This window comes from Phallusia mammillata, chromosome 5 (genome assembly GCF_965637545.1).
Source record: "Phallusia mammillata chromosome 5, kaPhaMamm4.hap1.1, whole genome shotgun sequence".
In the NCBI taxonomy this organism is placed as follows: Eukaryota; Metazoa; Chordata; class Ascidiacea; order Phlebobranchia; family Ascidiidae; genus Phallusia; species Phallusia mammillata.
The window spans coordinates 12024649-12052341 of NC_137256.1; the positions used below are offsets into that span (position 1 = coordinate 12024649).

Sequence of the window (27693 nt, forward strand, 5' to 3'; positions counted from 1 at the left end):
GCAGAATCATTAGCAAAGGTCTTTAAACGGAACAAACCGTTTTATTTTTTATTTTTTTATCAAAACTGAAACCCTAACCAGGCCGATAAAAAACAAGTTAACTTTGTTTGGGTTTTAGATGAACTGGTTTTCGAACTCGTTACTTAAGCCAAAGCCACTTACATAACTCCTAGGCACAAGTGATTTTGTTGTTAGGTGTTGGCAGTAGTCGGTGATTTTAGCAACTTGATACGTGCCAAAAAAACGGGTCCTCAGGACGAGCGGAGATTCCGTTTCCATTGAAATGTAATCAAGTTTCAAATAGCACGCTGTATGTTTTGCGAACAGAAGTCAGGATGTCATGTTCGTTTGCCACACGGCTAGGTTTCTCGGATTGTGACAAAAACGTCTAGGCTTGCCGTTGTTAAACAAACTAAAACCATGCATTTCAAAACTGGATGATTGATGTGTATGTTCATGTAACCTTCGTAACTTTTATTCGCATGTATTCTCTTTGTAGAGTGTAAAAAAAACCTATACGACGCAAACTGGGGAAAGGCACACTAACGCCTCGCCTTAGCTGCGTCGGGGCAGATGTTTGTTAAGCCTTTGTTGAAGCCCTGTGTTTGTGTAATCTATGATGTGTTGTTAGTATGTAGGGTTGTTGTCATATTATGTGTGTAAGCAGATAATCTGGCATTTTTGCCCTGTACTGTGTCATATCGTACCTCCTTTATTAATTTGTGGTGTGTTAAAGGTTGTATGCATTTAGAGGTATTTTCTTGCTAAATAGTTTCACTCTAATTTAAACTGAAATTAGCACACAAAGATCCATAAACGCAAGAATGAATACACGTTTGACTTAGTATGAATTGAAAGACTTCCTTGTTAATAGAAAACTGTATTTTAATTTGTGACGCCAGTTTAGACTTGAAACAGATATAGTAGTCTTAATAGGCTAACTAGGAACGTTACTTTCACTGATCCAAAACAATTTGCTTTGGGGTTGATTTCAAATACTACGTGACCAACAATGGATGAAAGAGATTTGATATTGATAAGAGATGAGTCTAAGTGGAGTAAAAGAGCAGAACACTAGAGCAATGAACAAAGAAGGGACAAGAGATAGGCCGACGTGGAGAAAATCTATGGACTTTTTAGTTTCGGCGATAGGGTTAACCGTAGGACTGGGTAATATATGGAGGTTTCCATACCTGTGCTTTTGAAAACGGCGGAGGTAGGATATGTGTTCATATTTTGGACGGTTTCGATCCGGAGTCGGCAACGTACGGCCCGCCAAGAAAAAACATTAAATTGACCGATTTTTGTCTTCGTTTTTTAATATTGGCAAAACGCAGCAAACAGCGAGACAATTTGATGTAACGTATATGCTAAACTCAAGAGGTTTAATAACATGGCAAACAGAAAATACTATACTGAACAAAATATGAATAATTACTACGGCCCAGGTCGACTTGGCTGATTTTAGTCTGGGCCCCTTCCACAAGGCGTAGACTAGAAAAATCTAAACCCTGGTTTGGATGTTGTTTAATTTTACTTAAAAACTACACGCATATTGAGAAATCGCTTTACTGGATTTACCATTAGGAAATTAAGCACGTCCCAAGGGCATCAAAGAAGGTTTTATCACATCAACATCTTACTTTTTATGGCTAAAAGTGTTTTTTAATATTTGAAACTACAAACAAATGAAGAGAACAGCATCCAATACCCACCATGTTTATCATAAAGTCTCTATGTCTTGTCGCTCTTATTATTCGCCGGCGCATTTCTTATTCCTTATCTTCTCTTCACTGTCCTGATTGCGATTCCTGGTCACGTCCTTGAAATCTCGATGGGCCAAAGATTCAGACAGGGACTCGTTAAAAGTTGGAGAATTTCTCCCATAATGAAAGGTCGACACTTACATCAACGATTTATTAGAGTTGCAACTAGTTGTTTAGTTATACTGGAAATGCACTTTAGCTTAAAAAACCAAAACTGCCAGAGAGTTTGTACACAGGGAATACATTTTCCCTCAGCTTAAAAAAAGTTGATACAATCATGGTTGTCTGCAATGTATTTCGAAAAACATTTCCTGCATGCAAGGTCTGGCAGTTTCGTTTTAATCACGTTGTATTTACTATTATTTTTAAACGGTTATTTTTTTCATTTACTGACTGTCAAATTTTCCAATTTTTAGATACTAAGCTTATGTACAAGTTTTTTTAGTTTATCGTTTTGGATTATAGACTTTCGTATAAATTTTTGTTTCAATAATGATTTCAAAAGTATTGAATCGTCTCTTTCTGTGCAATGTCCACAAATTACGTTCTTACCACCTTGTAGACGTTAAACAATATGTTTGAACTTATATATTCGTTGTTGCGTGATTCGTCTTTGCTAAAGAGGATAAACTCTTTCAAGTCAATTTTGCTTTTTAACTCAGTCACAAATTTCAGGAAGCATTGCATTAAACAGTAAGTTCAAGTTTGTTTTTTCACAGGCATGGCTTTCGCACAAATCGTGCTGATGATTCAATTTTCGATCTCCTACCCCATAATACTAGTATGGGCTGTTAAGTATACAGTGGCGAGTTTTTCGACAAATTTGCCTTGGTCCACTTGTCATAACGATTGGAACACTGCCGACTGCGTCACGCCGAACTATGTGAAGTTAAACGCCACACAGTTGCTTAGCAACGGAACGGCGGGAAATTTAAGCGGGATAGTGTCTGCGGCCACGGAATTTTGGAAGTTAGTGGTCATTTTTACTATCTGGAATTTTTTAAGTTTCATTACAAAATAAATGTCAGTTCAGATGAACATAAATTAAATACTGTGTAGCCCCGTTGGTAGAGCGCAAGTTTGTTCCGTTCGAAGGCTCCGTTCGTGGGTTGAATCTCACCGCATGCTAGATTTTTCTAGTCTAGGCTATGCCTTGTCATTCGTTGCAATGCTTAGTGACCGGCTGAATCAGTATGACACTTTCAATAGGCCTGAGTACTATAAAATAAATATTATTAACACATTAAATGCACAGAATTGATAGAATTCGAAGCGAGATTACTCAGATTGCAAGTTGACTTTGCCTTGTTTCCATTTATATGATTATCGAAATGTATAACAATATCACGTTAATCCTCTGTGCCATACTGCAACATTGGGGTAGGTTTTTTTTTAAGTGTTTTGATTTACAATTATAGTCTTGCGCATTTCTAGCCTTCAAGTTCTTCAGAAATCCGCCGGTGTCGAGCAAATAGGAAGTTTGGTTCCTGATCTGAGTGTTTATCTTCTTATTATTTGGATCGGACTCTACTTTTGCACATTTAAGGGTATTGACTGGTCATCGAAGGTTAAATTAAAAAAATTATTAACTTTCTTATTACAATTACAACAGTTTTGTTTACGTCATAATACAGATTGTCTACGTCACAGCTACACTCCCCTTTCTTTTTATTTTCGTCATCCTCATACGCAGTTTGCTGCTGGAGGGCGCTATAATGAAGGGATCCAGTTTTTCTTGATTCCGGATCTAAAAAAGTTGTTGGACCCTTCGGTAAGTTTTGTAAACATAGCGACAATGGCTTGCATTCAAATCTCAACCACTTACCCGGATAACGAAGAAAATCGTTGAACTAGTACGCAATAGGCTTACTTGAATTAACAAGAGTTTAATCAACAAAATAAAATTACCATAAAATTTTGCATTGTGCATTAATATGAAGTTGTACATAAATGGCAAACCTTATTCAAATAAAATCTTGACAGGTCTGGGTCAGTGCTAGGTCTCAGGTTTTATTCACAAACGGTGTGGCTTCTGGCGTTGTTTTAACTCTCAACACATTTAACGATTATCACCACGACTTGTGGAGGTAAGTCTGTACATAGTGGTTACGTTTGTAGAGGGTAATTTTTTTTTTTAATTTTTGGTTTTAATTTTTGGTTTTAATTTTTGTAGCACTACGTTGTGTAATAACAAGTTGATTTTGCACAAGAAAAATCGTAAATTAAACTTAGAGACAAAATCCGTTTTTTGGTATCTGAAGAATATATCTATTTTTATACGATTCCTGAATTTAAACTTTTGCTTAGAGATGCTTATTACATTGTGTCAGCAAACCTTGTCGCAAGTTTCACAGGAGGATTAGCGGTATTTTCGACACTAGGATTTATGGCCAACTACCAGGTATTACAATCTCTACACTGAACATAGTGTCACGGTTTTTAATAAAGCTTGGATACCAAAAAATTCAAAATACATTCCTGCATATAAATAGAATTGCAGTAAAGCCTATTACTTACTTTTTGAATGTTTTGAAAATTCGGATTATATCGAGCTCTCAAGTGCACGTTTTTCTGGGTTCGGTTAGAAGGTATTGTGACAAAATTAAAAGAGGCGTCACACATCGTAGGTCTATTTGTTCCTTTTTTTAGGTTTGACACTATTAATCATTTCAAAATAGTTTGAGCAGCAAAACATTTGAGTGCTAAAACCTTTCGCTGAAACAAGATCAGACAGTTCTTGGGTTAAAGGAAATAAACTTTTATGTTTGCATAATTAGTTCCTTATTCAAATATAATATATGTTAACAGTGATCGTCGATATCCCATACTGTTTTTAAATCCTTTTGTTAAAATGTAGTTTTTGTGTAAGTCTTGTATTAAGGCTCTGCATAACGGTCACAGAATAAAACCTTAGATGAAGTGGCCACTTCCGGTCCGGGCTTGGTCTTCATAGTTTACCCGGAAATCCTTTCACTTCTACCAGCTTCACAACTCTGGTCAGTTCTGTTCTTTCTCATGATTATTTTCCTTGGATATGACTCACAGGTGGAATATTTGGTGTTTTTTAAGATTGGTTGCATGTGGCATCAGATTACCAAACGTTTAGGTACAGCTTCATAATTCATTGTTATCAACGTCTGACCGCCTCATTTCTTTAACTTCTTTTCACATGTTGATCTCAACATAAGGAAAGCTTTTTGTGCTATTAAGATGTAGCCCGCTACGAATGTTTGGCGAGGGTTTATGTAGCTAGCTACGATTGTTTGGAAGGGTGGATCGTAAAATGGGTTTACTTATTGTCAAAAAGCAACAAAATGCCTTAAAATCATTAAATTGTTTGCATGTTGCCCCACATTTCGTTTCAGCTTAGCTTTAACAGAATAGTGTTTGTGTTTAGATTGTTTGCTTGGAAGCATTGATAGCAACAATTATGGACAACTGTCGCATGTTGAGACGATATAAATATGGCAGGGAAATATCACAAGCGATACTCTTTACTATTTTCTTCCTACTCGGCCTTCCAATGGTCACACAGGTTGGTGTTATTCAAGTTTACGATTTCGTTAAACTTTAACTATCACTGTCGCACTTCAATCATTTGTAAACTAATTAATCTCACTTTTGATGATTTCAAGCACTTTGTGTTAAAGCAGGGGCGGGCAACTTCTCCAGTCGGCGGGCCTGATATGGGAAAATGAAGTACTTGGCGGGCCGGATTCCTGAATCGATACATTAATCGTGTATTTATCCAGTGATTTAAAACGGATTTTTGACCACCTAAACCAAATACACTCAAGAACATCACAAATACAATACAGTCCAAACAATCTAACTGATATAACATAAAATTATTCACCACAGCAAATTTAATGCATACACCACAGACTTAGATACTGCTGAAACACTAACTAGGCTACAAGTGTGGAAACAAAGGAAACCGTGAAAGCAAGCCACACACATGGTTGCAATAGTAACAACGGCGGGAAAGTTTTTTTTGCTATTGGGGAGCGTTACTGTCCGGTACAACTATAATTTGACGCAGTAAGCAAGTAGTGGGGGATTGCGGCAGAGTGTGGCCGCGGGCCAGATTATCATGTAAGATTGTAAGACCTGAAACTGTCTGCGGGCCGCTCAAAATCCCGTCGCGGGCCGGGTCATGTCAATTGGTTTACAAAATATACTCAAGATACTAAATACACGCAGGAGAAATGTACCATGTCTTTAGCTGTGCCATTGATCTCGTAACATGTTTTCCACATTACAATGGATTTTATCTGCTTTCTAATCATAGGTACCAATAGCAATCACGGAAAATTCGTATATGTCTAAATCACGGAAAATTCTTAACTTATATGTCTAATTCCTTGTAATACGACTTTCTTCACTAATCTTCACCTTTTCTGTTTATGTACAAAATAGCTTATGACCATACGTCACCAGTGTACCAACGTTTACATAAACTGGGGTTTTATGATTCTATTTGAATAAGGAAATAATCATGGCATTTTGGGTGAAATATGTATTTTAACGTTTTGCAACAACAGGCTTTGGTTTTTGGAAATGTGCTTCTATTTTCAGCAAGCTATGGTGTGAAGGTAAATTTCGTATCTACTTACAGAGAGGTGTTTACATCTTTGAACTACATAGCTCTTACGGTGTTGCGGGTTGGTGCTGGCTTGTAATGGTTGTGTGTCAGTGTGTGACCGCCTCGTGGTTCTACGGATTCGACAGATATTGGGAGGCCTTAGTAAAGATGATTGGCGCGAGGAGAGGAAAAATGTGGTACAAAATTTTATGGAAGTTCATCTCACCTGGTTAGTTGTTTCAAAATTGTGAATTGCATCTGCCCTAACCAATTTCCAAGTGTTCATAGCGGCAGGTTGTGGTTTCTGATTTCTGTTTTGTATTTAGCTTTTGATTTGGCTTACAAATTCTCAACTGATACGATCTGGTTTGGTCAGATTGTTGTAGAATCAGCTTGCAGACTTTAGTTAAGACATTTGTTACTCTTTTACCCTTTTACTTACCAAATGATTTTTCATAATTTCCACACTTCTGCACCATTTGCATAATTTTAGTTCTACTAACTATATTGATATTTACTTAAATTTTACTGAATCACCCAGTCCTAACATTAATGTATAATATCAGTTGACGTATATATACTACTTACACCGTTCAAAGCATCTGCGTTGCCATATGACAGAAAAATGCTTTAATTAACTGTAAAATTGTAAAATATCTATAAAATTGTAAAATATTTTGGCATATTTAAACAGTTTTCAGGGAATGGTTAATTTTGTATTATACAAACAGACGATGGCAATCTACCTAATGGCGAACATCAAACGTCCTACATATGATGACTATACTTACCCTGTATGGACTGAATGTATTGGACATCTCACAAGTCTAAGTTCAATTGCATTTATACCAGGGTACGCAATCTACAAACTTGTAAAAACTTGGAGGAACGGTAGAAATATTAAACAGGTTTGTAGCAGTAGTCCAGGCGAAATGTTCACATTTGTTTTATCACAGTATACCTGGCCTATAACTTATAGGCTATATTACAGGGGCGGGCAACTTCTCCAGTCGGCGGGCCTGATATGGGAAAATAAAGTACTTGGCGGGCCGGATTCCCGAATCGATACATTAATCGCGTATTTATCCAGTGATTTAAAACGGATTTTTGACCACCTAAACCAGTGGTCTTCAACCATTTGAGCGAAATCGCCCCCTTGCTAGGGCACTGACTCAATATCGCCCCCCATTATATCGTTTTTTTTTTAAGTTCTTGACTCTTGAGCATTTGCGTGCAATTAGATTTACCCAGCACCAACGAATGCTTATGTTAACAGTTAAAACCCAATGTAATTGCTTCAACAACACTGAGGGTCAATTTCACGCAATTCTAACGCATCCAAGCAAAGTTTGTGACGTCATATACAAGATAACATCATACGATTATGCGCAAACAATAGCTATTTTTGTTATTTTGATTAAAAGTAATGGGGCATTACTCGGCAAAAGAGAAACCTATACATTCCACATTAAAAACTTACACTAGATTTATCAAATTTAAGGATGATACAAAAACTTCGCAGTTTTTGAAGCGCTAGCAGACCTATAGAAAGTGTAAAAGTGAAACAAGTTTGAGGGAAAGCTCGTTACCGTTATATTAAAAAGGTATAGCCGGTCACCATACATAGTGCATACATCAATTTAATGCATACACCACAGACTTAGATAGTTTTTTTTTTTGCTTAGATAGTAACGGCGGGAAAGTTTTTTGCTATTGTGGAGCGTTACGGTCCGTTACAACTATAATTTGACGTAGTATGCAAGTAGTGGGGGATTGCGGCAGACTGTGGCCGCGGGCCACATTACCATGTATGACCCGGAAACTGTCTGCGGGCCGGTCAAAATCCCGTCGCGGGCCGGATCCGGCCCGCGGGCCGTATGTTGCCCGCCCCTGGGCTATAAGATATAAAATTAATCGAGTTTTACAGACATTTTTGTTACCAGCCTAGGCGTGATATAAGATATGAATGTGTCGTTATCGTAAAATACGCCCGTATATTTACTGTTCACATCTGTTTGCATTTCGTGGAATATGATTTTCTTGTTATGCGCAATATGTTTCGCTACCCTTTCACATGGTTTGTTACTTCAGGTTAAACGCAAACTTGCAATTTGTATCAGCCACTATAACAATTTTTGCCCTACCTACATCACAATACATTTTGCGGGAAAAATTTTGAGGATAAAATCATTTGTATATCCTTGTTATATTCACATGTGAGGTTGTCTGTCATCATTGTCACTTTTTCCTAGTTGAGTTTTTGACCAAAGCGTTTGTGTGTGTTTGATTTAGTTACTGGCTGCCCAGAAGATAGACGAAGAACCAACATCCGGGTTCCCAACCACATCTGCATCTGACAACAAAGAAACGCTGCTTTGACCTCGATCTGACCTTCAGTCTGATCAACTGTACTGGCTTACTATTACCTGGATGTTACGCTTTACATTAATTTTCGATTTTGTGAGAACCCAAAGCTAATTAAAATTAGGTCTGTTTTAGCCGTTTGCACTCATCGTCAGCACTTTCACACAGTTTTACTTTCAAATTTACGTTAATGCTTTTTTTGCGCAATCCATCCGAATTTAGCAAACTTTTCAGTTCTTACGTCAGCAGATTTTCCATAGCCTGCAGCAGAGTTGTAAACGGGCTTGAAGTTGGACCCCCTACCCGAACTGAACCCGAATCGTTTTTTAAAAGTCCGTTTAGGCCCGAAAGTTTAATTGACCGGCCTATAGGCCTACATTGGAGCCTCAGTAAAGACCAAGATAACAAACAAAATAGACAATAACAAATGGTCTTGAACAAGGCGCTTTGGGGCTGTTTGACATTATAGGTCAGGCCCAGCAACTTGCTACTTAGCTAGTTAAATTTATTCAAAAATGAAAAAATAAAAAAATACTGACACAAAGTGTAAAGTCGGGCCCGTTTGTTTGAAAAAACTTAAGCCGACACCCGGCCCGACTTACAACTCTGACCCACAGATCAGTACCAATTAAATATTTTCCACTGTATTGGTTGCAGCAGTGGTCGGCAACCACCGGTCCGCGATGAGTTCGTTTCCGGGCCGTATAATTTTTCAGGTTAAATGCTCAAAAACATTTTGCCCAGGTATCCCGGGGGCATATTTCCAAAATGTAATCTATTTTGCGTTAGGGGCTTTTTAACCAATCCCAGGGACGGATTTATGCGGACTTTCGTTACGTCATGCAGGTCGTTGCGTAGTGGTTTTCTTTGCGTGTTTTCGATGTTGTGAGGTCGTCTCTGCTTTTTTAAGTCAAAATGAAGCATTCAGTACATCAAAAGTGCAGGTAATGACCATTATATATTGTATTGCAATAAACTATGCACAGGTTATTATTTTATTTTTCTGCATATTTTTTCTCTGCATAAAATTACTGATATTATGTGCACAGGTTACTTTTAGAAAAATAAATGCAATTTTGTTTTGGAGACAAGCGCATCGTGAAAACAACAGCACGGATAAAGCAAGCAGCAAGATAGAAGTGTGCATGTTTACTAAAATACAATGCTTGCACGTAATGACAACAATAAGGGATGGTCTTTTATGTAAAAAAAAATATTTTTAAGAGACTGTAAAGATAAAGAGTTCGATAATCACCATTACTTACGACATTTGAAATGACATAAATATCTGAAATCAATTCATACTGCTTAACCTCACAAAAATGTTCACAGTAGTAGTTCTATCGAAGAACATATTGCAGAGGTTCTTGGTTCTGTAGTGATTTCTATTTGTGCGATTAAACCCAGACAGCAGACACGTGAAGTGGCAAAGGTTGTTGCGGGGAAAAGTTAAGTCAAACTATAGCACAAGCAAGGAGGACCTATACCTAGCATTGGTGCGGCAATTAACCCTGCCTTACATTCGATGAGTGCACAACACAATCATCATTTTGATTTGCGTTTTCGTTTTAATTTTCGTTTTAATTTTGATTTGCGTTTTTATTTTTTAACCCTTTTTCATTTTATTGTGTTGGCACTCATGGGCCGCCATAGAACTGTTTCTCAATCTCTTTTCTTACGTGTCCCAGAAGTGTAAAAATTACGTGAGCCACTTGTCCGTAAGATTTACTTGTTTCTAGTGGAAAACTTGCCGTTAAAACTCGTAAACCAGTTTTTGAATTCTAGTTGGTGTCGACGAAAGCGCCTAAAACTACAAACACCAGACAAGCTTACAAAAATATAATTTTAAATGTGGGATGTAATGAATCTCGCCGGAACACTTGCTTTCACAACAAGTAAATAATTGTTTCATCAATAGGCGCCGAGTAGGCGGTGGCGGGGTGGCGCCGCCACCTTGGGTTTGGAAAGCACGGTGGCGGCCACCGTGGAAATTTTGGTTTGTTTATAGCGGTATCGTACGAAACACCGTAAAATCTCAAGAAAATTAGTAAAAATTTTCAAACAAACGTACTGACAATACAGCAACAAAACTTACCTTAAAACTCCAACCCGTTTTGGTTATAGTGCCTTGTTTATGACATCAAACAAGCAATTGTTCGCCAGTAAGTGTTTGGCCATTATTGTGTGCAATGCGAATGTGATGTAATAAAAAAAAGGTTATTTCAAGTGATACAAAGAAACAACAACTTGACGAAACATTTTTTAAACGTTGCTAAACCAATGATAAACAGCAACGTGTTCAATAAAACAATGCTTCAAACATTTAGTTTTTTTCTAAATTTTGACCAACGTTCCATTCTATGGGAAGTTTGTTGGGCTTTGATTTGAGCTCTTTGGTTTTGCACGCATTTGTGACGTCATATTTTATGTCCGCCACCTTGCATTTTTGTGAAACTCCGCGCTTACGGCCTATGGTTTCATCAGTCAAAGACAAAGGGGATTATGAAGTCCCATTTGGAGATGAGAAAAATTGGAACTGCGTGAAGAACATTATAACTTTTGTTTCGTGCAAGACAGACTTGGTCGACCCGTCAAATCCAGTCTTGCAATTTTGATTAGGTCTGTGCGTCTGTCTGTGGCCCACTTCTAAACTGTTCTATGGCCCACCCGCTAAGAAACGCTGCTATACACTTTGGGTATAATGTATGGGTAGTGGTTGTGAGTAATTAAAATGCGATATTTTGTATCAAACGTTTGTAGCAAGCTATATTGTAAAAGCGTCAAGCCAGATAAAGATATGCTGCAGAGTAGTGCACACAGTTTCGACCTGTAAGGTATCATCAGGTGACCAGAGATATACCGTATTGGCTAGTATAGGCTAGCCTACCCTAGCCATCCAAGGGTTTGTTGGGAGTAACAGCTAACAGGCTGTATGGGGCCGGATGGTTTATATCTTTAAAAAACCCACAGCCCCCATAACATGAAATTTTTAAAACGGCTATACTTGCTAAAGCAGATGATTCTGGAGTTTCATACTTTTTTGATTGGTACATTGCAGCGTATTTTGTAACTTGAAGTTGTTTATATCCATTTTCACCCCTTTACCCTCAAATATTTGTTTGTTTGTTCACATGTTAATGAGGTCAGAAATACCAGACTTAACCTGCTGAAATTTTAAACAGCTGTGGATAGGGTGCTCCTTGTTGGCTGTTAAAAATTTCAGTGCAATCGGCTCAGTAATTACTCTTACAGCCCCAAATATGTTTTTACATGCTGTCTTTTGTCAAATTTGTGCTAGCTCAGTGCATAGCTGACGCAATGGGGGTGATTGTCGATAGTGGGGCATGGAAAAAATGCCTCTGCTTCATGCATGAACGCAGTCGTCACTTGACCATTTTCTCACTGGTTGGAATTAAGTTGTTACGATGTTAGTTATATTGCGTGGTAAACGTTAATGTAGGACGTAGGTCAATCTTTTTCCTGGCACTTTATAACATAATTGTTTCTGCAAGCATAATCTGATGGGTCCCCACACATGTGCATATGCAATTTGGTAACAGTAAAAATAGGGCACAATCATTGTAAACTGGAATAGTGGTTTGTCCAAAACCTGTTCTGAAACAGTTTTATTAACGCTTTCACTTTGAGAAGTCACGTTACACAGGTGTAACAAATCGTGCTGCATTGTCGCCCTGTGTTTTGAAACACGAATAAGTTGACCTGGTCAACAATTATGTTATAAAGTGCCAGGAAAAAGATAGGGGCCCAATCAAATGTAGGTGCCAAATATATACCCATTATAAATATAGTAAATGGTATATGTGATACATCGTTAAATATGATGTAGTATATATAAACTGGCAATATACAAAACGACTATTCTAGTTAGTAATTGTGTTTCCACAATCAGTTCATTATTTTCCATGTTAGATTTTGTTCCAACAAACAAATGTTCAGGAAACGTAGGCTATCTTCAAATGGATTTGATTACTGCCAGTTTAGCTTTGTGTTTACTCGTAGTATTTTTGCTACATTATTACTCGAAGCAAGCTAAGAATTTACCTCCCGGACCAACTGGCTTTCCATTTCTGGGTTGCATACCATACTTAAGCAAATATGTTGAACGTACATTTTCGCAATGGTCAAAGACGTATGGACCAGTTATGTTTTTAAAAATAGGAAACCAACCTACTGTGGTATTAAGTAGCTTTGAAGCAATTCACCAGGTATGATATTTATACTATTGGTTTGATAGACACTTGGTTATAAAAATATTTTCACAGGCATTCGTTGTGCAGGGAGTTGAATTTTCAAATCGTTATCATACATACTTTACAAAATGCAGTTGTGAAGGAGGGTTTGGTATTTTGTTTTTACATCCATATAAAAGTTGGAAAGTGCAACGGACCTTTGGATTTAGAGCTTTAATGGGGTAGACATTCATTTCTGCTTAACATACCTTTCACTGTGAATGTACACAAACAACTTTTTGTTGTAAGATTTTGCTTTAACTCTTTTATTAGCAAATGTTTTTTTTTTTTGCTTTAAACCACTTTATTTGCCTGTGAATGTTGCTTATTTGCTCATGAAAGTAGATCTCTTCTATATATAATTATGGGTCCCCTTCCCTGAAGGGGACACATATTGTTTTTGTCCGTATTTTTTTTTTCTTTTTTCTGTCTAACGCTCGTTTGTAACGCTCGTTTGGTCAAGAAAGAGTGCTTTAAATTTATTGAAATTTGGACATATGTTAGATATTAATCCAAACTTGGTCCACCTGAAGTTTGACCCCAAATTACCCAGCGGTTCACCCACAGGCCCCCGAAACGTAAAATTTTTAACGCTGGTTTGTAACGCTGGTTTGGTAAAGAAAGAGTGCTTTAAATTTATTGAAATTTGGACATATGTTAGATATTAATCCAAACTTGGTCCACCTGAAGTTTGACCCCAAATTACCCAGCGGTTCACCCACAGGCCCCCGAAACGTAAAATTTTTAACGCTGGTTTGTAACGCTCGTTTAGTGAAGAAAGCGTGCTTCAAATTTATTCAAATTTGGACATATGTTAGATATTAATCCAAACTTGGTACACCTGAAGTTTGACCCCAAATTACCCAGCGGTTCACCCACAGGTCCCCGAAACGTAAAATTTCAACGCTGGTTTGTAACGCTCGTTTGGTAAAGAAAGAGTGCTTCAAATTTATTGAAATTTGGACATATATTAGATATTAATCCAAACTTTGTCCACCTGAAGTTTGACCCCAAATTACCTAGCGGTTCACCCACAGGCTCCCTAAACGTAAATTTTTAACGCTGGTTTTTATCGCTCATGTGGTGAGGAAAGAGTGCTTCTAATTTATTTAAATTTGGACACATGTTAGATATTAATCTGAACTTGATCCTCCAGAAGTTTGACCCCGATTGACCCAGCGGTTCACCCACAGGCCCCCGAAACGTAAATGTGTCTAACGCTCGTTTGGTCAAGAAAGACACTGTAGGCAGAAGTCCCAAGAGAGTAACTCATTGGTTTACGATAGCAGGAGGGCTCAGCTTGACGTCGGACAGACGTTTCACGACACGTCGTTTCGGTGATTAGAAATCAGCTGTTTTGCACAGCAATGCTATTTCGTTTTATTAAGTTATCACTCACATTTTCAGTTTTGGCAAAGGTTTCACACCTATGACGTGATTTAAACCTAATAAGCGTGCTTCGGTTTCGTATATGTCAAGCAAAACTTTGTAAATCAAAATAAAGATGAAAAAATAAACTTGACATTTTTGCAAGATAAATGTTTTTTAAATGCTCGTTGTCAGGTTGGCCGCCGCATGACCACGGGTTACTTAAGGTCAACTAGTAGGTATCACTAACACAGTTCAGAACTTTCTTTCGTCATAACGTAGCGTTTTTTGCAATCGATTTAGGAATCAATACACAAGGCATGTATAAATTAGGTTAAACGGTGTTGTTGAACACCAAGGACTGCGTGCTATTGAAAACGGTGTCAAAAGGTCAAACAGTCCTTTGGCGTGTGCACCCTGAGAGGTTACTACAGGTCAATGATACTCGTTTTGCGAAACAAAGTTAAATGAAAAACAATTTGTTATGTATACACTTGTAGCAAATTGCTTTTTAATTTAAAGTGTCTGTAACACAACTGTTACAGCTTTTTAGAAAAAAAATGTGTTTGAAACCTGACATTGGACGACAATATCTGGGTCAAAGCAAGAGAATCAATTGAAATTATTTTTTTTGTTCTTTTTTAAAGTTTTTGTAATTATACGACAATAATAGTGCAAAAAGAATACGAACAAAATTTTTTTATTGTTGGATTAATGCATTCTAAAAATTTGTCCTTAAAAAACTAAAAATCACCGCAACATTTGTTTACCGTAAATCCGCACAAACAAGCGTGTGGGGACCCATTCGTTTTTGTTTACAAAAACAATCATATGTGTAGATCAAATGATGTGTATAGTCAATTGGTAAATATCGTATAGAATATATAAAATGGTAGTATATCAGAAAGCCACCATTCTAGTTTTCTATCTATTTTTATGTAGTTTAGTCAAGAAAAAGTGCTTAAATATAAAATATGCTCTCATGTTAGTTAGTTAGTTATCCAAATTTTATCCTTCTGAAGTTTGACCCAATAATTCACCAACAAGGAACCAAGATGTCATTTTGTAATAAACAGCAATACTAACAAGCACAGAATCACATACTGAATTGGTTGATGCATTGTAAAGTATTTCATATGATTATGTACTTTTAGTTATTCACCCGTTTATCCTGATATATTTATGATATAATTGGGCTTCATGTAAGTCTGGCAAAAGTTGTAGATGAACATAAAAATTTTTAAAAGATGAACTAAGACATCTCTGAAAATGGCATTAGTTGGTCAATGAACAGTAACTGTCAGCTCGGCCTGTCACCCTGCGAGGGGTTTTTGTTGAATACAAAGGTTTAAATTTGGCCTTCAGAATCTTTTTGTACCATTAGCAAATTAAACAACACATGTGTGGGGACCCACTTGTTTTCCGAAAACAATCATGTTAGTTGGTTAAATGGTGTCTGTAGTAAATCGTTAAATAGAATATGGAATATAAGAACTGACAATATATAGTAAAGCAACTTTTCTAGTAAATGTTTCGTGGTAAATAACTTTCTTTCCAATGCATCTAATTTCTACACATTTTATTTCACACTTCACAAATGAATTTTAAACAGAAAAGGGTTAGGAGGAAACTCCATTGAGACTCGTATTTTGACTCAAGTTGAAGTTTTATTGCAGCATCTTAAACAAAAGAATGAACAACCATTTTTGTTGGAGGTATGGTTCATTTATATATTTTTTTCTTTAGTTGCTTACAATGCACATTTGGGGTGTCTATAAAAGGTAGTGATCATATAGGCTAGTGTGGCAACTTTCTGATACTCCAGTTTGTTCAGAGTAATGTCCCTAACTAGTTGAAAAGCTATGCCACACCATTTTAATGCCACTACTAGACATGAACAGTAGAGAAACTGGTCATTGTTTGTTCACTAGAACAGATAAGTGCATATGGCTGGAAACAGCTTACATTGATTGCAGCTGACATATCATATAAGGCTCCATGCTTATATATTTTGATTTGTGTTTGCTATTTTGACAACTTTATAATTACTTACATTGTGTTTAGGATGACTTACTGGCAAGTGTCGCAAATATCATCGGTGACATAATAATGAAAGAATATTGTGACAAAGAACAAAATGAAAAGCTTCTTAATTATGTATTTGAATCCGTAAAATCGTAAGAAAGATTTTGAATTTTTATTTGCAACTCATTTATGTTACAGTTTTAGGTTGTTAGTTATAAACTAACTATTTTTAGCATTCGTACATCAGCATTTGTTTTTATGGCTGTCTCCATGTTTCCATGGATACGTTTTTTTCCACCAATTTGTGGACAGTTTAATGAGATGAAAAAAGGAATGAAAATTGGCAGTGGTAAACTGAATGAAGTGTTTTAAACTTTTTACTTTAATCGATATATAATTTTGGTTGGTGTAGAATGCCCAAGCATTATCAATATGTCACATTTGTCATGGAATACATTATTCACTTGCTCTTATTCACACCTACAAATGTATTTATGATAAATATAGTTTTTCAAAATATCATGTTGATCTATTGTTTTTTAGACATTTTTAATGAAATTATTGAACAGCATCTGAAGGACAGTGAATTTCATGAAGCTAGAGATTTTACTGATTTGTTTTTATTGGAATACAAAAGAAATACACCAGGATTTTCAGTCAGTTACCGTTTGCAGCTTACTGTATTGTAAACTTGAATAATGTCAAACTTCCATTTAATACTGAGTTAAAAATGGTCTCATGACTATTCCATGTTTTTCCTTTTGCAGAAAAAGCAGCTTTTGTACTATTTGAAAGATCTTATTGCTGGTGGAGTTGAAACAAGTGTCAGCTCAATTCGTTGGATGTGTTTGCATATGGTAAAATATCCTGAAATTCAGAAAAAAATCCACATGGAAATAGATTCTGTGATTGGTGAGTGTGTCATGGTCTTGCAAATTAAAAATTTAACAGTGGTATGCTTTTTCATTCCCGATGATAAAACTAGGCCATGTGAAAATAAAGGGAAGCTTACAAAACCCTTTAAATAAAAACCAATAAATCCAAAAGCTTCTTGCAACAGGTCCAGATGGCAACGTTACATTGTCCTGTGATCTTCCATACACCAAAGCTTTTATTCAGGAAGTCTTTCGTACTTCTCCCCCTGCACCAATTGGAGTTCCACGAGCTACGACTGAAGATCTGTACTTTATGGGATACTTTATACCGAAAAACACACAGGTAAGAGTAGTTGGGTCGATCAACAGATTAATATGCATAATTGTGTTGTGGGCAATAAACTGTATGCAGGTTTTACATGCAAATAATAGTGTTGGTAAGGTTATTAAATAAAACTAATGCAGCATTTTGAGGCAAGAGATTATCAACCTAACATGGAAACTAACAAATAATATACTTTTCCAAATAAACCATGTTAAAAAATACATAAAACTTTTGTTAACCCAATAATTTTGACAGGTAATGGCCAATTTGTGGCATGTCCACCATGATCCTACAATCTGGCCAGACCCAACTAGGTTTGACCCCGAAAGGCATTTGGACAACAATAGACAGTTTGTGAAATCTGACAAAATAATTGCATTTTCGATTGGGCCACGCAGTTGCATTGGTGAAAGCCTGGCAAGAAAAGAAATATTTTTATTTTTTGTGTCAATTTTGCAAAAATTTGATGTGTGTGGAAACAAAGAACATCCGGTACCATGCATGAAAGGTGCTCCGGGTATTGTTTACTCCCCTTATCCTTACAAATTTGTGATGAAGTTAAGATAAAAGGCTTTTTTGTTTTAATTTGCCGTTTATATAGCCTATATGCAGTATGTTTGTGTGGTTACTTTTTCAGGTCCCGCTCATTACATTTATATTGCACTTCAGTTTTTTTGGGGGTTATTGAATTTCTTAGTCGCACTTTTACTAATATTGTGCAATAAACAGAAAACATAAACGTACTCATTGCAACCAATTGAAGGTCCAACATTTTGAAATGCCTTCTGGCGCATTCAGTAATGGTCCTCCAAACAAACAGAGGCCTGAAGTAGCGTTAGTTTAAGCCAGAGGTGAAAGGTTAGTGTTGCCATATCTACGTAAGCAAAATTTCGAACGGTTTCAATAAATATCTTTGGCGACACCAAACATTCGTTCCAATGCGTTATATCGCATGTTGTTACGCGTTACCAACCCAAACAGTCCCATTTTGAACAAAATAACATTACTACCACAGAGACGAAAAGGGCAGTTTTCTTTCCCAATAAGTTACAAAACAAAAAGTTTCGTAGAATCTTGTCCATTTTTCAGATTATTGTTGGCTTTCAAGGCGCAAAAAATCACCAAACAGCCTTTAATTCATGCTGATAAGTTGTTTTGTGTGTATGTAGTCAAAACCATCCCAGGTAAAATGTAAACTATTGAGTCCGTCAGGAAAAGAATTGTGAAAACTGCTGCAGGTGATGCTACAAGTTGCTAAAATTCAGGCTACATAAAAAAACACAAAATAAAAATCTGCAGCATAATCGATTGTGCTTAAAATCTCAAAAATGGATCCGTACCCGCAGTTTGCTGTTAGTTTGCAAATGAAACAAATTTGGACTTGGACTTACGTCGTACGATACTAAGCAATTATGTACATATTGGCAGAAATTATATGCAGTGGGATTGCGTGTCCTAAAACTTAAAACATCTACAATGTAAAAAAATCCCCATGTAGCCACTAACGTGTACCATTTTGTAAAACATGGATGTTTTGGAAACAATGGCAGAAACGAAAAAGACGGACAGCGGTAAACTCGATTGCTCAGATGGTTACTGTCTTATTCTCCTTCATTTCGCAGAACAGGAAACTTTTTCAAATCATCAGGTTCTTTTTTTTAATTTTGAAATATCTCTCTTGTCCCTTTGTTCCAGCGCCCATGCCCAGACTTGGGTGACATGGCGCGGTCTAAACGGTCTTAGTAATTAAGCTTGTAGTTTTGGACGGAACCCGAGCATTTGCACATCCGTACAAATTGTTTTTTAATACTCTGATCCTCATTAGGTTGATACACAAAATACTAACATGTGTTTAGTATTCTATGGTTAATATTTTAGCATGTGCAATCAACCGTGACTCATCAACATGTTTGTAAATACTAAATCAGTGGTTCCCTACCTTTTTGACCTTGCGGCACCCTATCAAAGAGATAAATAGTTTGCGGCACCCTGGCAAAACTGGATAAATCTTTTGAGGTTTCTGTATTTCAAATAACTGTATGAAATAAGGAGCCGGGAATAACTGCGAGACGCGAAACTTGATACGCACTGAAACTCGGTTAGAAATAAATAAATTCCGCACTTAACGGGTTAAAAATAAATAATGGACTGCAATATTGCAATATATCGCGGCACCCTTGACCACTTCAATTGGCACCCCAGGGTGCCGCGGCACCCCGGTTGGGAACCACTGTACTAAATAGATACAGCTTAAGTAAACGAAATATATAGATTGGCAGCTTGCGTGGGCTTAGAAAAAAAAGAAGATTTCTTTTTTGTTCTAAAATGTTCCGTTTTTAAAAAGTATGCGAAACCCTATCCAGTCGACAACTCGACATTACCTGGCAACCCTCCTTACGAGGTTATTTTTGGGCAACCAATGACGCACGATGGTACATCTAAAATATGCAGGATCGGTGCACCTTTGTAGCGCTCGGTACATGTTTTTATCACTTGGTGTACCCCAGATTGGAAAGTTTTATTTTCGCGCGGAGGATATTTTTTTCGTCACAATAATTGCGCGGAATTACAATTTTCTGCGCGGATTGATAGACTTTTGATTGATAGGTGGATTTAACGATTAACGCAATTTGTATGTAACGCCTGCAAGACTATCCAGCCGACAAAAAGAACAACTAAATAAAGTAATAAACACGACGAATCTTCAGTTTTGCTCCATTGCGCACGCAGCTGTTCTGCTAGATTCTACAATTTTTCATTTTCATAACGATTCAAACATTTTGCTGATTTGTTTTATGGGGATAGTTTGTGATTGCCAAATTGCTCTTAACTGTTTTTAATTATTTGTCACACAGGAAACATTATTTTATGTAACTTGCCTGGCCGACAGTCACTTTAATAGTCAAACTACGTCCTAAAAATACAGATAAATGTACTTTTAACGACTACGTTAGCGAAATAGAAATGTTATTTCAAGCGTGACGATCGGTAAGTTTCGATGTGCTTGACTGATTTGCGTGGATTGTTCGTCAAATAAGGCTTGTGACGACATACGGACATAGAACTTCATTGTGCAACGTAAATATAAAATTTTAAAGAAAGTTTATTGTAGTTACCTACGAAAGCTGTGCTAAGTTGCGCGGACAACATTTTTTTTAGGCCATTCTTTCCAATCTGGGGTGTACCCTTACATCACGTGATGTATCTTTACTTCGCTCGTGATCCAAGTGATCCTGTATATTTTAGATGCACTTGGCAACGATACTATATATAAGGTTAACTTAAGAACCACTAAAAGATTTGCATGCCAGTTTTCTTATTGCATGCGAAAATAAAGTGTTGCCTGGCCCTGTTTATCATTGTGTTGTACATGGTATAATTGGCAATTTGGCATACCCTAAGTCTGCACACAGAAAAGACATAGTGGTCCTTAGCTGACTCCTGCACGCCCAAACCATGTCCAGAACTGCCATATTCTGCAGACTGGTCACATGCTGCACCTTAAGTTGCTTGGTGCACTTTTTAAATGCTTGTTGCAGATATATACTGCTTATTTCACCTTCATATTGCTTGGTTCAACTTTTTTTCTCCTCTAATTAGCAATTTGTTTTTATTTTGACTACCAATAATAAATACAGATGCCACAGCATAGCCCGGCACCAACCCCAGAAAGAGCTATCTATGGATTTGTTCTTTATGTGACCAGCTTTGTTTTGTTCGGTATGTTACATGTGGTAACTTTTGAAAGAGAAATGAGCAGTTCTGTTATAATTTGTACATTTGTTGTTGTTTTTTGGTGTGAGAGTTTTCACCATGATATTGCTTTGTTTCAGGTTTCTATTTATTTTGGGCATATGTTCCAGCTAATTTCCATCAATTTCTAGGACTGAGCTTTTTGCCATCTAAGTATATATTTTTTTGTTTTATTACCTTACACAATTTACTGTTTCTTTCAACTGCTTTGTTTTTGTCAGGTATTGGGCAATTACCATTCCAGCATTTTCATCTTTTTTGTTTGTGACATTTCTTGTGTGTTATTTTTTGTTGAATTTCATAAATGCCTTTGAATTGGCTGGTAAGTGTCTTTTTAACTTTTGTTGCTTCATTTGGTTAAAGACTTTTATTTGCTTTTTTATTTTTTAGAAGAAATAAAACAATACTCTTATATTGATGATTTAGTCCCACACCAAAAATCATACAAAAAACAAATAAAAGTTGGTTCTGTTCCTCCAGTGAAAGAATATAAGATACCCAAATATACTGCCTTGGTATCAAATACTGGCTTTACTGTATCATTCAACCCATGACCATTTGTAGTTCTAAAAATAATGGCACAATCACAAACTTTTACTGTGGACGTGAAAAGGCCTTCACAATTTACTGGAAGAAGTGTACAATCGGGTTTGCCAGTAACACTTCCTCTTGATACATTGGAGGATTTGTTTTACTGGGAGCCAAATGATTCCCTTGACAAAGGACAGTCGTATACGGTAGCAATCATTCCTCATTGTCCCAAGGTTGTTCCATCAAATGGTGTAAAAACTTTGGTTTGTCATGACATGAAAGGAGGATACCTTGAAGACAGGTATTTGGTGTCATGTATAAATGAAAGTTTTTTCTTGTAGTCACTACTTTTCAAATATAATATACCAAGTGTTCCCACTGTTTATGTGTTCAGTTAAATTTAATTAACATTTTGGAGTTTGTCACACTCTGACACCTGTCTTGGTTTTACAGGTCTTTTTAAGTAATCAGTCATGGCTGGTCTTTCTTCATTGCAGCTACAACATAACTGTTTGCTAAAACATTGAGAAACTTGTATTAAACTGTTTTTCTATCTATAAATTCCCTAACATTCTTCATTGCTTCATTTGTTAAACCAGGTTTGTTCAAGGATTTAAATCAGATAAACCTGTGGGATATCACATTCAGTACTGGAGTGGGATTGACATCTTCGTTTACTTCAGTCACCATTTCATTACAATTCCTCCTGTTGGATGGATAAATGCCGGGCATCGCAATGGTGTAACTGTGCTTGGTACATTTATCACTGAGTGGACTGAAGGAGCTAAGAGGTATTACATACTTACGGTTTTCTTTAATGACTAAATATGAAGATACATTTTGTCAAACTGGAATATTGTATGATGTTACATAATAAATTTGCATGGGGGTAGGTCAGTAAAGGTATTTTTATGATCTATCAAGGTGCAGAGAATTTTTGTCATGTGAAGCGTTGTGGAAAGCCACTGCTAATCGTCTTGTGGATATTGCAAAGTTTTATGGTTTTGACGGATGGTTGTTAAATTTCGAATGTGCAATAGAAGTGAGTTTAGATTCATTTGTCAAATAATCTTTTTTAAAGTACATATTGCTATACGATTGCTGCGCGTGCATTTTTCAATTTTTTAGGTTGAAATACATTTATAAAAAAATTAGATTTTTTGAAAATTTTTTTTTTTTTTTTTGATTTTTTTTTTTCAGTTTTTGAAAAAAGGCAATTTGTCAAGGTAATGCTAATAACATGAAATTATGAAAAAATTGAAAGTATAATTGTTCTGTCACTAGTCTTTGTGTTACATTGTATGGTTACCATCTTAAGTTTAGCCATACACCACAAAATGTTCCTTTCTATTTAGCCATCTAAGGTGGAGGCACTTCAACAGTTTGTCAAATATTTGAGAGACCAAATGCATCTTCTTGACAAAAATGCTAAGGTGATATGGTATGACAGTGTGACATGTGATGGCACTTTGGCATGGCAAAATGAGTTAAATGACAAAAACAGGTAATAATTGTTTGTTTGATTGATTCTCAGTGATTTTCAACGTTTTAGCAATTTAGCCTAATTATGGGTCCCCTTCCCTGAAGGGGACACATATTGATTTTACTCAAATTGTTTGTTTGTTTTTTCTTTTTTTCTTCCCAAAGTTTGTCCGACTCGTTTTTCCATCAAATGTTTGATGGATTTGGCTGAAATTTACACAGATGGTAGATATAGTTATGTAGATGTGCATCCCACTTTGTTTTTGTTGATAACTCCAGTATTTACCCCGCTAGCCCCCTAAAATGGGTATTTTCCCCCGAAGTTTGTCCGACTCGTTTTTCCATCAAATGTTTGATGGATTTGGCTGAAATTTACACAGATGGTAGATATAGTTATGTAGATGTGCATCCCACTTTGTTTTTGTTGATAACCCCAGTATTTACCCCACTAGCCCCCTAAAATGGGTGTTTTTACCCAAAGTTTGTACGACTCGTTTTTCCATCAAATGTTTGATGGATTTGGCTGAAATTTACACAGATGGTAGATATAGTTATGTAGATGTGCATCCCACTTTGTTTTTGTTGATAACCCCCAGTATTTACCCCGCTAGCCCCCTAAAATGGGTGAGTTTTTAAACAGTGTCAGAATTGGCTGAAATTTGGATTTCTTGTATAGTATGCCATTTATAGGTGTCGATTGTTGTGTTCAACCCTGTAGTCCTAACATTTACCCCATAAGCCCCTAAAGTGTAAAACGTATTTGTATGTTTCTGGGCACCACAAACGAAAGATTTCTTTGGCGCAATAGTGTTACAAGGGCAACCAGTTTTATGTTGCTCGTTGGTGGGTTGCTTGGTGGTCGTTTTTGCGCCATGGCAGTTTGGGGCTTGTTAACAGCCCTATGACGTCAGAAACATTAATGGTTGTTGCTCTAGTGGTCAACATTTTAAACATTGGCGGATTGGGCTGAAATTTTGCAGTACTATTGATCAAGTCATTGTGGTTTTTATATATTTTTTAGTTTGTGTGTTGAACCCAATTAGTTATCCTACTAGCCCCCTAAAATGGGTCAGTTTTTTAAAACGTTAAATAGGACATACTTCAAACAAAATCTGGGGTGAATCTAATTTTATAGTTTGTATTCTACATAATATTATTATTTAAGCCCAGTGCCGATCACTGTGTTTTACCTTACAACACCCGACTTTCTCATGGTTATCTCTTGAATTGCATTATTTTCAAATTTGCATGTGTGGGGACCCATGAGTTTTTGCCTGCAGAAACGACTAAGGTTATAAAAGACGATGGCTAATATGGGACCCAATACAAAATAAGCATAGGAAATATATTAACATTTTAAAATAGGTTATAGTGTAAATGCAACAACAAAATGTGGTAAGCCACCCTTCTAGTTTTGATGCAGGATCCCTGTGTGCCAATTTAATTGAAATGCAATATGAAACAATAGAGAGTTTAAACAATTTGGGATGTTGTGACTTGTTAGGTTATTGCAAACACATGAAAGCTTTTTTTAACTCTTTGATCATTTACCTTCTACTAGTTTAAATCAACAACTCTTGATTCTTACTTTGCTGAATGTTAAAGCATGTTAAGTTCCAAATATCAATGTAATGTATATACGTTTATCGAAAACAATATACTAAGCACAGAATGATTCTTGTGTGCAGGAAATAATATTACTGCCTCTCTTGTAAAATGTTAAACCAATTTGTGTCAAAATTATTTAGAAAGCCCAAAAGTATAACTGTGAGAAAAGGACTATGTCCTATTATTTGATATTTGTTGTAATTTATGTTTTGCTGTTTTTGAGTGTACCCTTTGTTACGTAACGTACACAACAACTTATTAATACAAAAAATAGATGCTTTTATGAGGTCAGTGATGGAATTTTTCTCAACTATACATGGACTGAAAAGCAACTTGAAAACTCAAGAAAGGCATCAACAACTCCTGACAGTGTATATGTTGGGATTGATGTCTTTGGTAGAGGTTGTTTTGGGGGTGGAGGTTTTAACACTTCACAAGCATTGGCTGTTGCTCGAAGGTAAGCTTGTTGCAAAATATTGCTTTTATCTTCATGTATTTAAACTGCAGACAGTGCACACTTTCCACATATAAGGTCTCATCAGTGAAGCTGATGACAAGACATAGAACGTAATGACTAGTGTAGTCATCTAACAGCACTCTAGTTTGTTGGAAGAAACAGGCTAACAAGCTGTACCTGGCAAAATTTCTGTTTGAGAACAAAACAAGAGCAGAGTTTAATTTTAAATGCCAACCTAAAGCACATGCATGATAAAGATTATCATTGGTATGTTGAAAGTTGTGCATTACAGGCATGGATTGTCAGCTGCCATCTTTGCTCCTGGATGGGTTTATGAAGAATTTGGTGCAGATAAATTTGCTGCTGAAAATGAACGCTTCTGGAAACTTCTACGAAATTTAACACCAAACTACCAGCTTGCTGTTGGTTCACTATCCACCCAATTTTGTCCTGGTTATGGCCAAAAACGAGACCCAAATGGTGTTCGTGGTCAACATTGGTATTGTCTGAATTGGCAAGACACCATGCCCCGTTTAACAGATCACATGTTAAAACTGTCAATCTCTGAATCAGGTAATTACTTGGCTGTTGTGAAACCTCGAAGTGGACAGAAACATCAGCAAAGGGAAATGGCAGATGGAACTGTATCAACGCCTGAATTGATGACTGCGCCCCTTTTTGAGTTAAAAATGACTTCCTCTAGTGACGGCTCTGTGACCGTTAATGCCAAAGCTTGGAACGATTGGCCCTTGCCAAAACTAAAATTGCTAACTGACGTTGGCGAATGTGAGATTATTTTAGGAAGCGCTGGTACTCGAAAGTCTGGGGACTTTGTAGTTGAGGACTTGGTCAATGACTGCAACATTATCAGCAGGTGTATAAAACATCCCAAAGTGTTTTGCATCGAGTCCATGAAGGCTATTGTTGACATCAATGAAAAACGTGTTACATTTCTAGAGGTCCTACCTGGTCGGCATGTCCCAAAACAACCAATCATCGCTCCTGCGCCACTGACATGTACGTTTATTGATTGGAGCGTTGATCAAGTACATCAAAAAATGCTGCTGTTAAGTTGCTCGCTAAATTTTATCAAAATGCCTCGCAATACCCAGCACAGTGAAATATTGTTCCGCCTCGGCTCAAATTCTTCGAACCTGCTAGGTGGCGCTGCGGTGTCGGATTTTGTTAATTTCGGCCGGGCGTACACCGATCGATTTCGGGTTCACGAGTTGTCGATTAATAACCCGAAATTCGAAGGGCCGGATTGTTTTGTGGAATTTTTGGTACGCCATGTTGGCCCTGCGAATATGACATTAAGCGAGGGACGCATTAGTGTAAAATATGCAGAAAATATATAGACACATTTCGTCTCAACGGTGACCGAAAACTCATATATATAAATAGCATACTAACAGTTCATGTTTGAGAAATGTTTATCCGTATGTAGGTTATAATCATTGTTATATTCCAACTCAGGTTACATGTATTCAAACTTTAATCATGCTTTATATCTCGTTGACATTTATCTTTGTTCGCTTATAGGCCTTCACTTTTTGTGACATTGGATATTAAACATTACACTCGTACAAAAATAGACAGATTTTCTTGTTGAAATAGAAAAGATATGTTGAGTAAGCGGTCATTATAGTTTATGTACAACATTGTTCAAACAGGAACAAAGTAGGTACTTCAAGCAATACGGTTTGTATGTCAGCCATTAGTAGCTAGAGAACCTAACTGGTATGCAGAGAAATATGTTCTTGGTTTTCTACAAAGGAGAAGATCGATTTTTAAAAAACTTCTCACATTGCCTAAACTGCGTTGCATGTCCATAAATTCTAGTTTGTTGTAAAGCAGTGATTACCAACCTTGTTTTGACGCGACACAAATACTTCTAAATATTTTGTTTTGTGGTTCTTGTATCTCATGGATATGCATGATTGCAATTTTAGGTGTATCTTTGTTTGTAAAACAGGCAAGCTTCTCAACGATTGTGATTTGAGAAAAAATTCCACTCTAGTATCAAAATTTTTAGTCAAAAAATGCGACAGATATTATTCGTTTAATACTTTGCAACAAGCTCCAGTTAAGGCGTCTCAAAAAAATCAACCACGTAGGAGAAAGCTGTGATGAAATAATTATTACACAAAAGTTCAAAGCCGAGAAGAAATAAAACTCAAAAGGAAAGAATATGCCCTTGAAAGTGAAACAAAACAAGCGACCCATAGTTTGGGTAACACTCTGTAAAGGACAATCCTTTGCCGAAAAAGTGGAAGTTAAGTCGTTTCAGATAAAACAGAAGTA

General features: G+C 36.7%; 4 protein-coding genes across 5 annotated transcripts; all 4 read left to right on the top strand.

The window, feature by feature from the left end:
* Positions 1 to 6435: 6435 nt before the first annotated feature.
* On the top strand, positions 6436 to 8849 carry LOC145229979 (sodium-dependent noradrenaline transporter-like). The gene is made up of 3 exons (XM_080095331.1): positions 6436 to 6580; positions 7083 to 7259; positions 8644 to 8849. The coding sequence occupies exons 2-3, from the start codon at positions 7086 to 7088 to the stop codon at positions 8728 to 8730; spliced, it is 261 nt and encodes an 86-aa protein (XP_079951457.1). The 5' UTR covers positions 6436 to 6580; positions 7083 to 7085; the 3' UTR covers positions 8731 to 8849.
* A 2292-nt stretch (positions 8850 to 11141) lies between these two features.
* On the top strand, positions 11142 to 18301 carry LOC145228377 (cytochrome P450 2U1-like). Its single transcript, XM_080093423.1, has 9 exons — positions 11142 to 12941; positions 12999 to 13147; positions 15946 to 16048; positions 16398 to 16510; positions 16592 to 16707; positions 16902 to 17014; positions 17126 to 17270; positions 17419 to 17576; positions 17814 to 18301. The coding sequence occupies exons 1-9, from the start codon at positions 12639 to 12641 to the stop codon at positions 18123 to 18125; spliced, it is 1512 nt and encodes a 503-aa protein (XP_079949549.1). The 5' UTR covers positions 11142 to 12638; the 3' UTR covers positions 18126 to 18301.
* A 797-nt stretch (positions 18302 to 19098) lies between these two features.
* Positions 19099 to 21865, top strand: LOC145228378 (phosphatidylinositol N-acetylglucosaminyltransferase subunit P-like). Of its 2 annotated transcripts, none has more exons than XM_080093424.1 (5): positions 19099 to 19206; positions 21197 to 21278; positions 21392 to 21464; positions 21533 to 21633; positions 21702 to 21865. In XM_080093424.1, exons 1-5 carry the CDS (start codon positions 19102 to 19104, stop codon positions 21863 to 21865), a joined length of 525 nt encoding a protein of 174 aa, XP_079949550.1. In that variant the 5' UTR covers positions 19099 to 19101. The 2 variants fall into 2 exon arrangements, with proteins under 2 accessions (XP_079949550.1, XP_079949551.1); XM_080093425.1 differs by lacking the exon at positions 19099 to 19206 and adding an exon at positions 20591 to 20636.
* A 21-nt stretch (positions 21866 to 21886) lies between these two features.
* LOC145228376 (cytosolic endo-beta-N-acetylglucosaminidase-like) lies at positions 21887 to 26989 on the top strand. The gene is made up of 6 exons (XM_080093422.1): positions 21887 to 22143; positions 22442 to 22633; positions 22767 to 22884; positions 23198 to 23346; positions 25207 to 25389; positions 25682 to 26989. Exons 1-6 carry the CDS (start codon positions 21887 to 21889, stop codon positions 26745 to 26747), a joined length of 1965 nt encoding a protein of 654 aa, XP_079949548.1. The 3' UTR covers positions 26748 to 26989.
* The last annotated feature ends 704 nt before the right edge of the window (positions 26990 to 27693 follow it).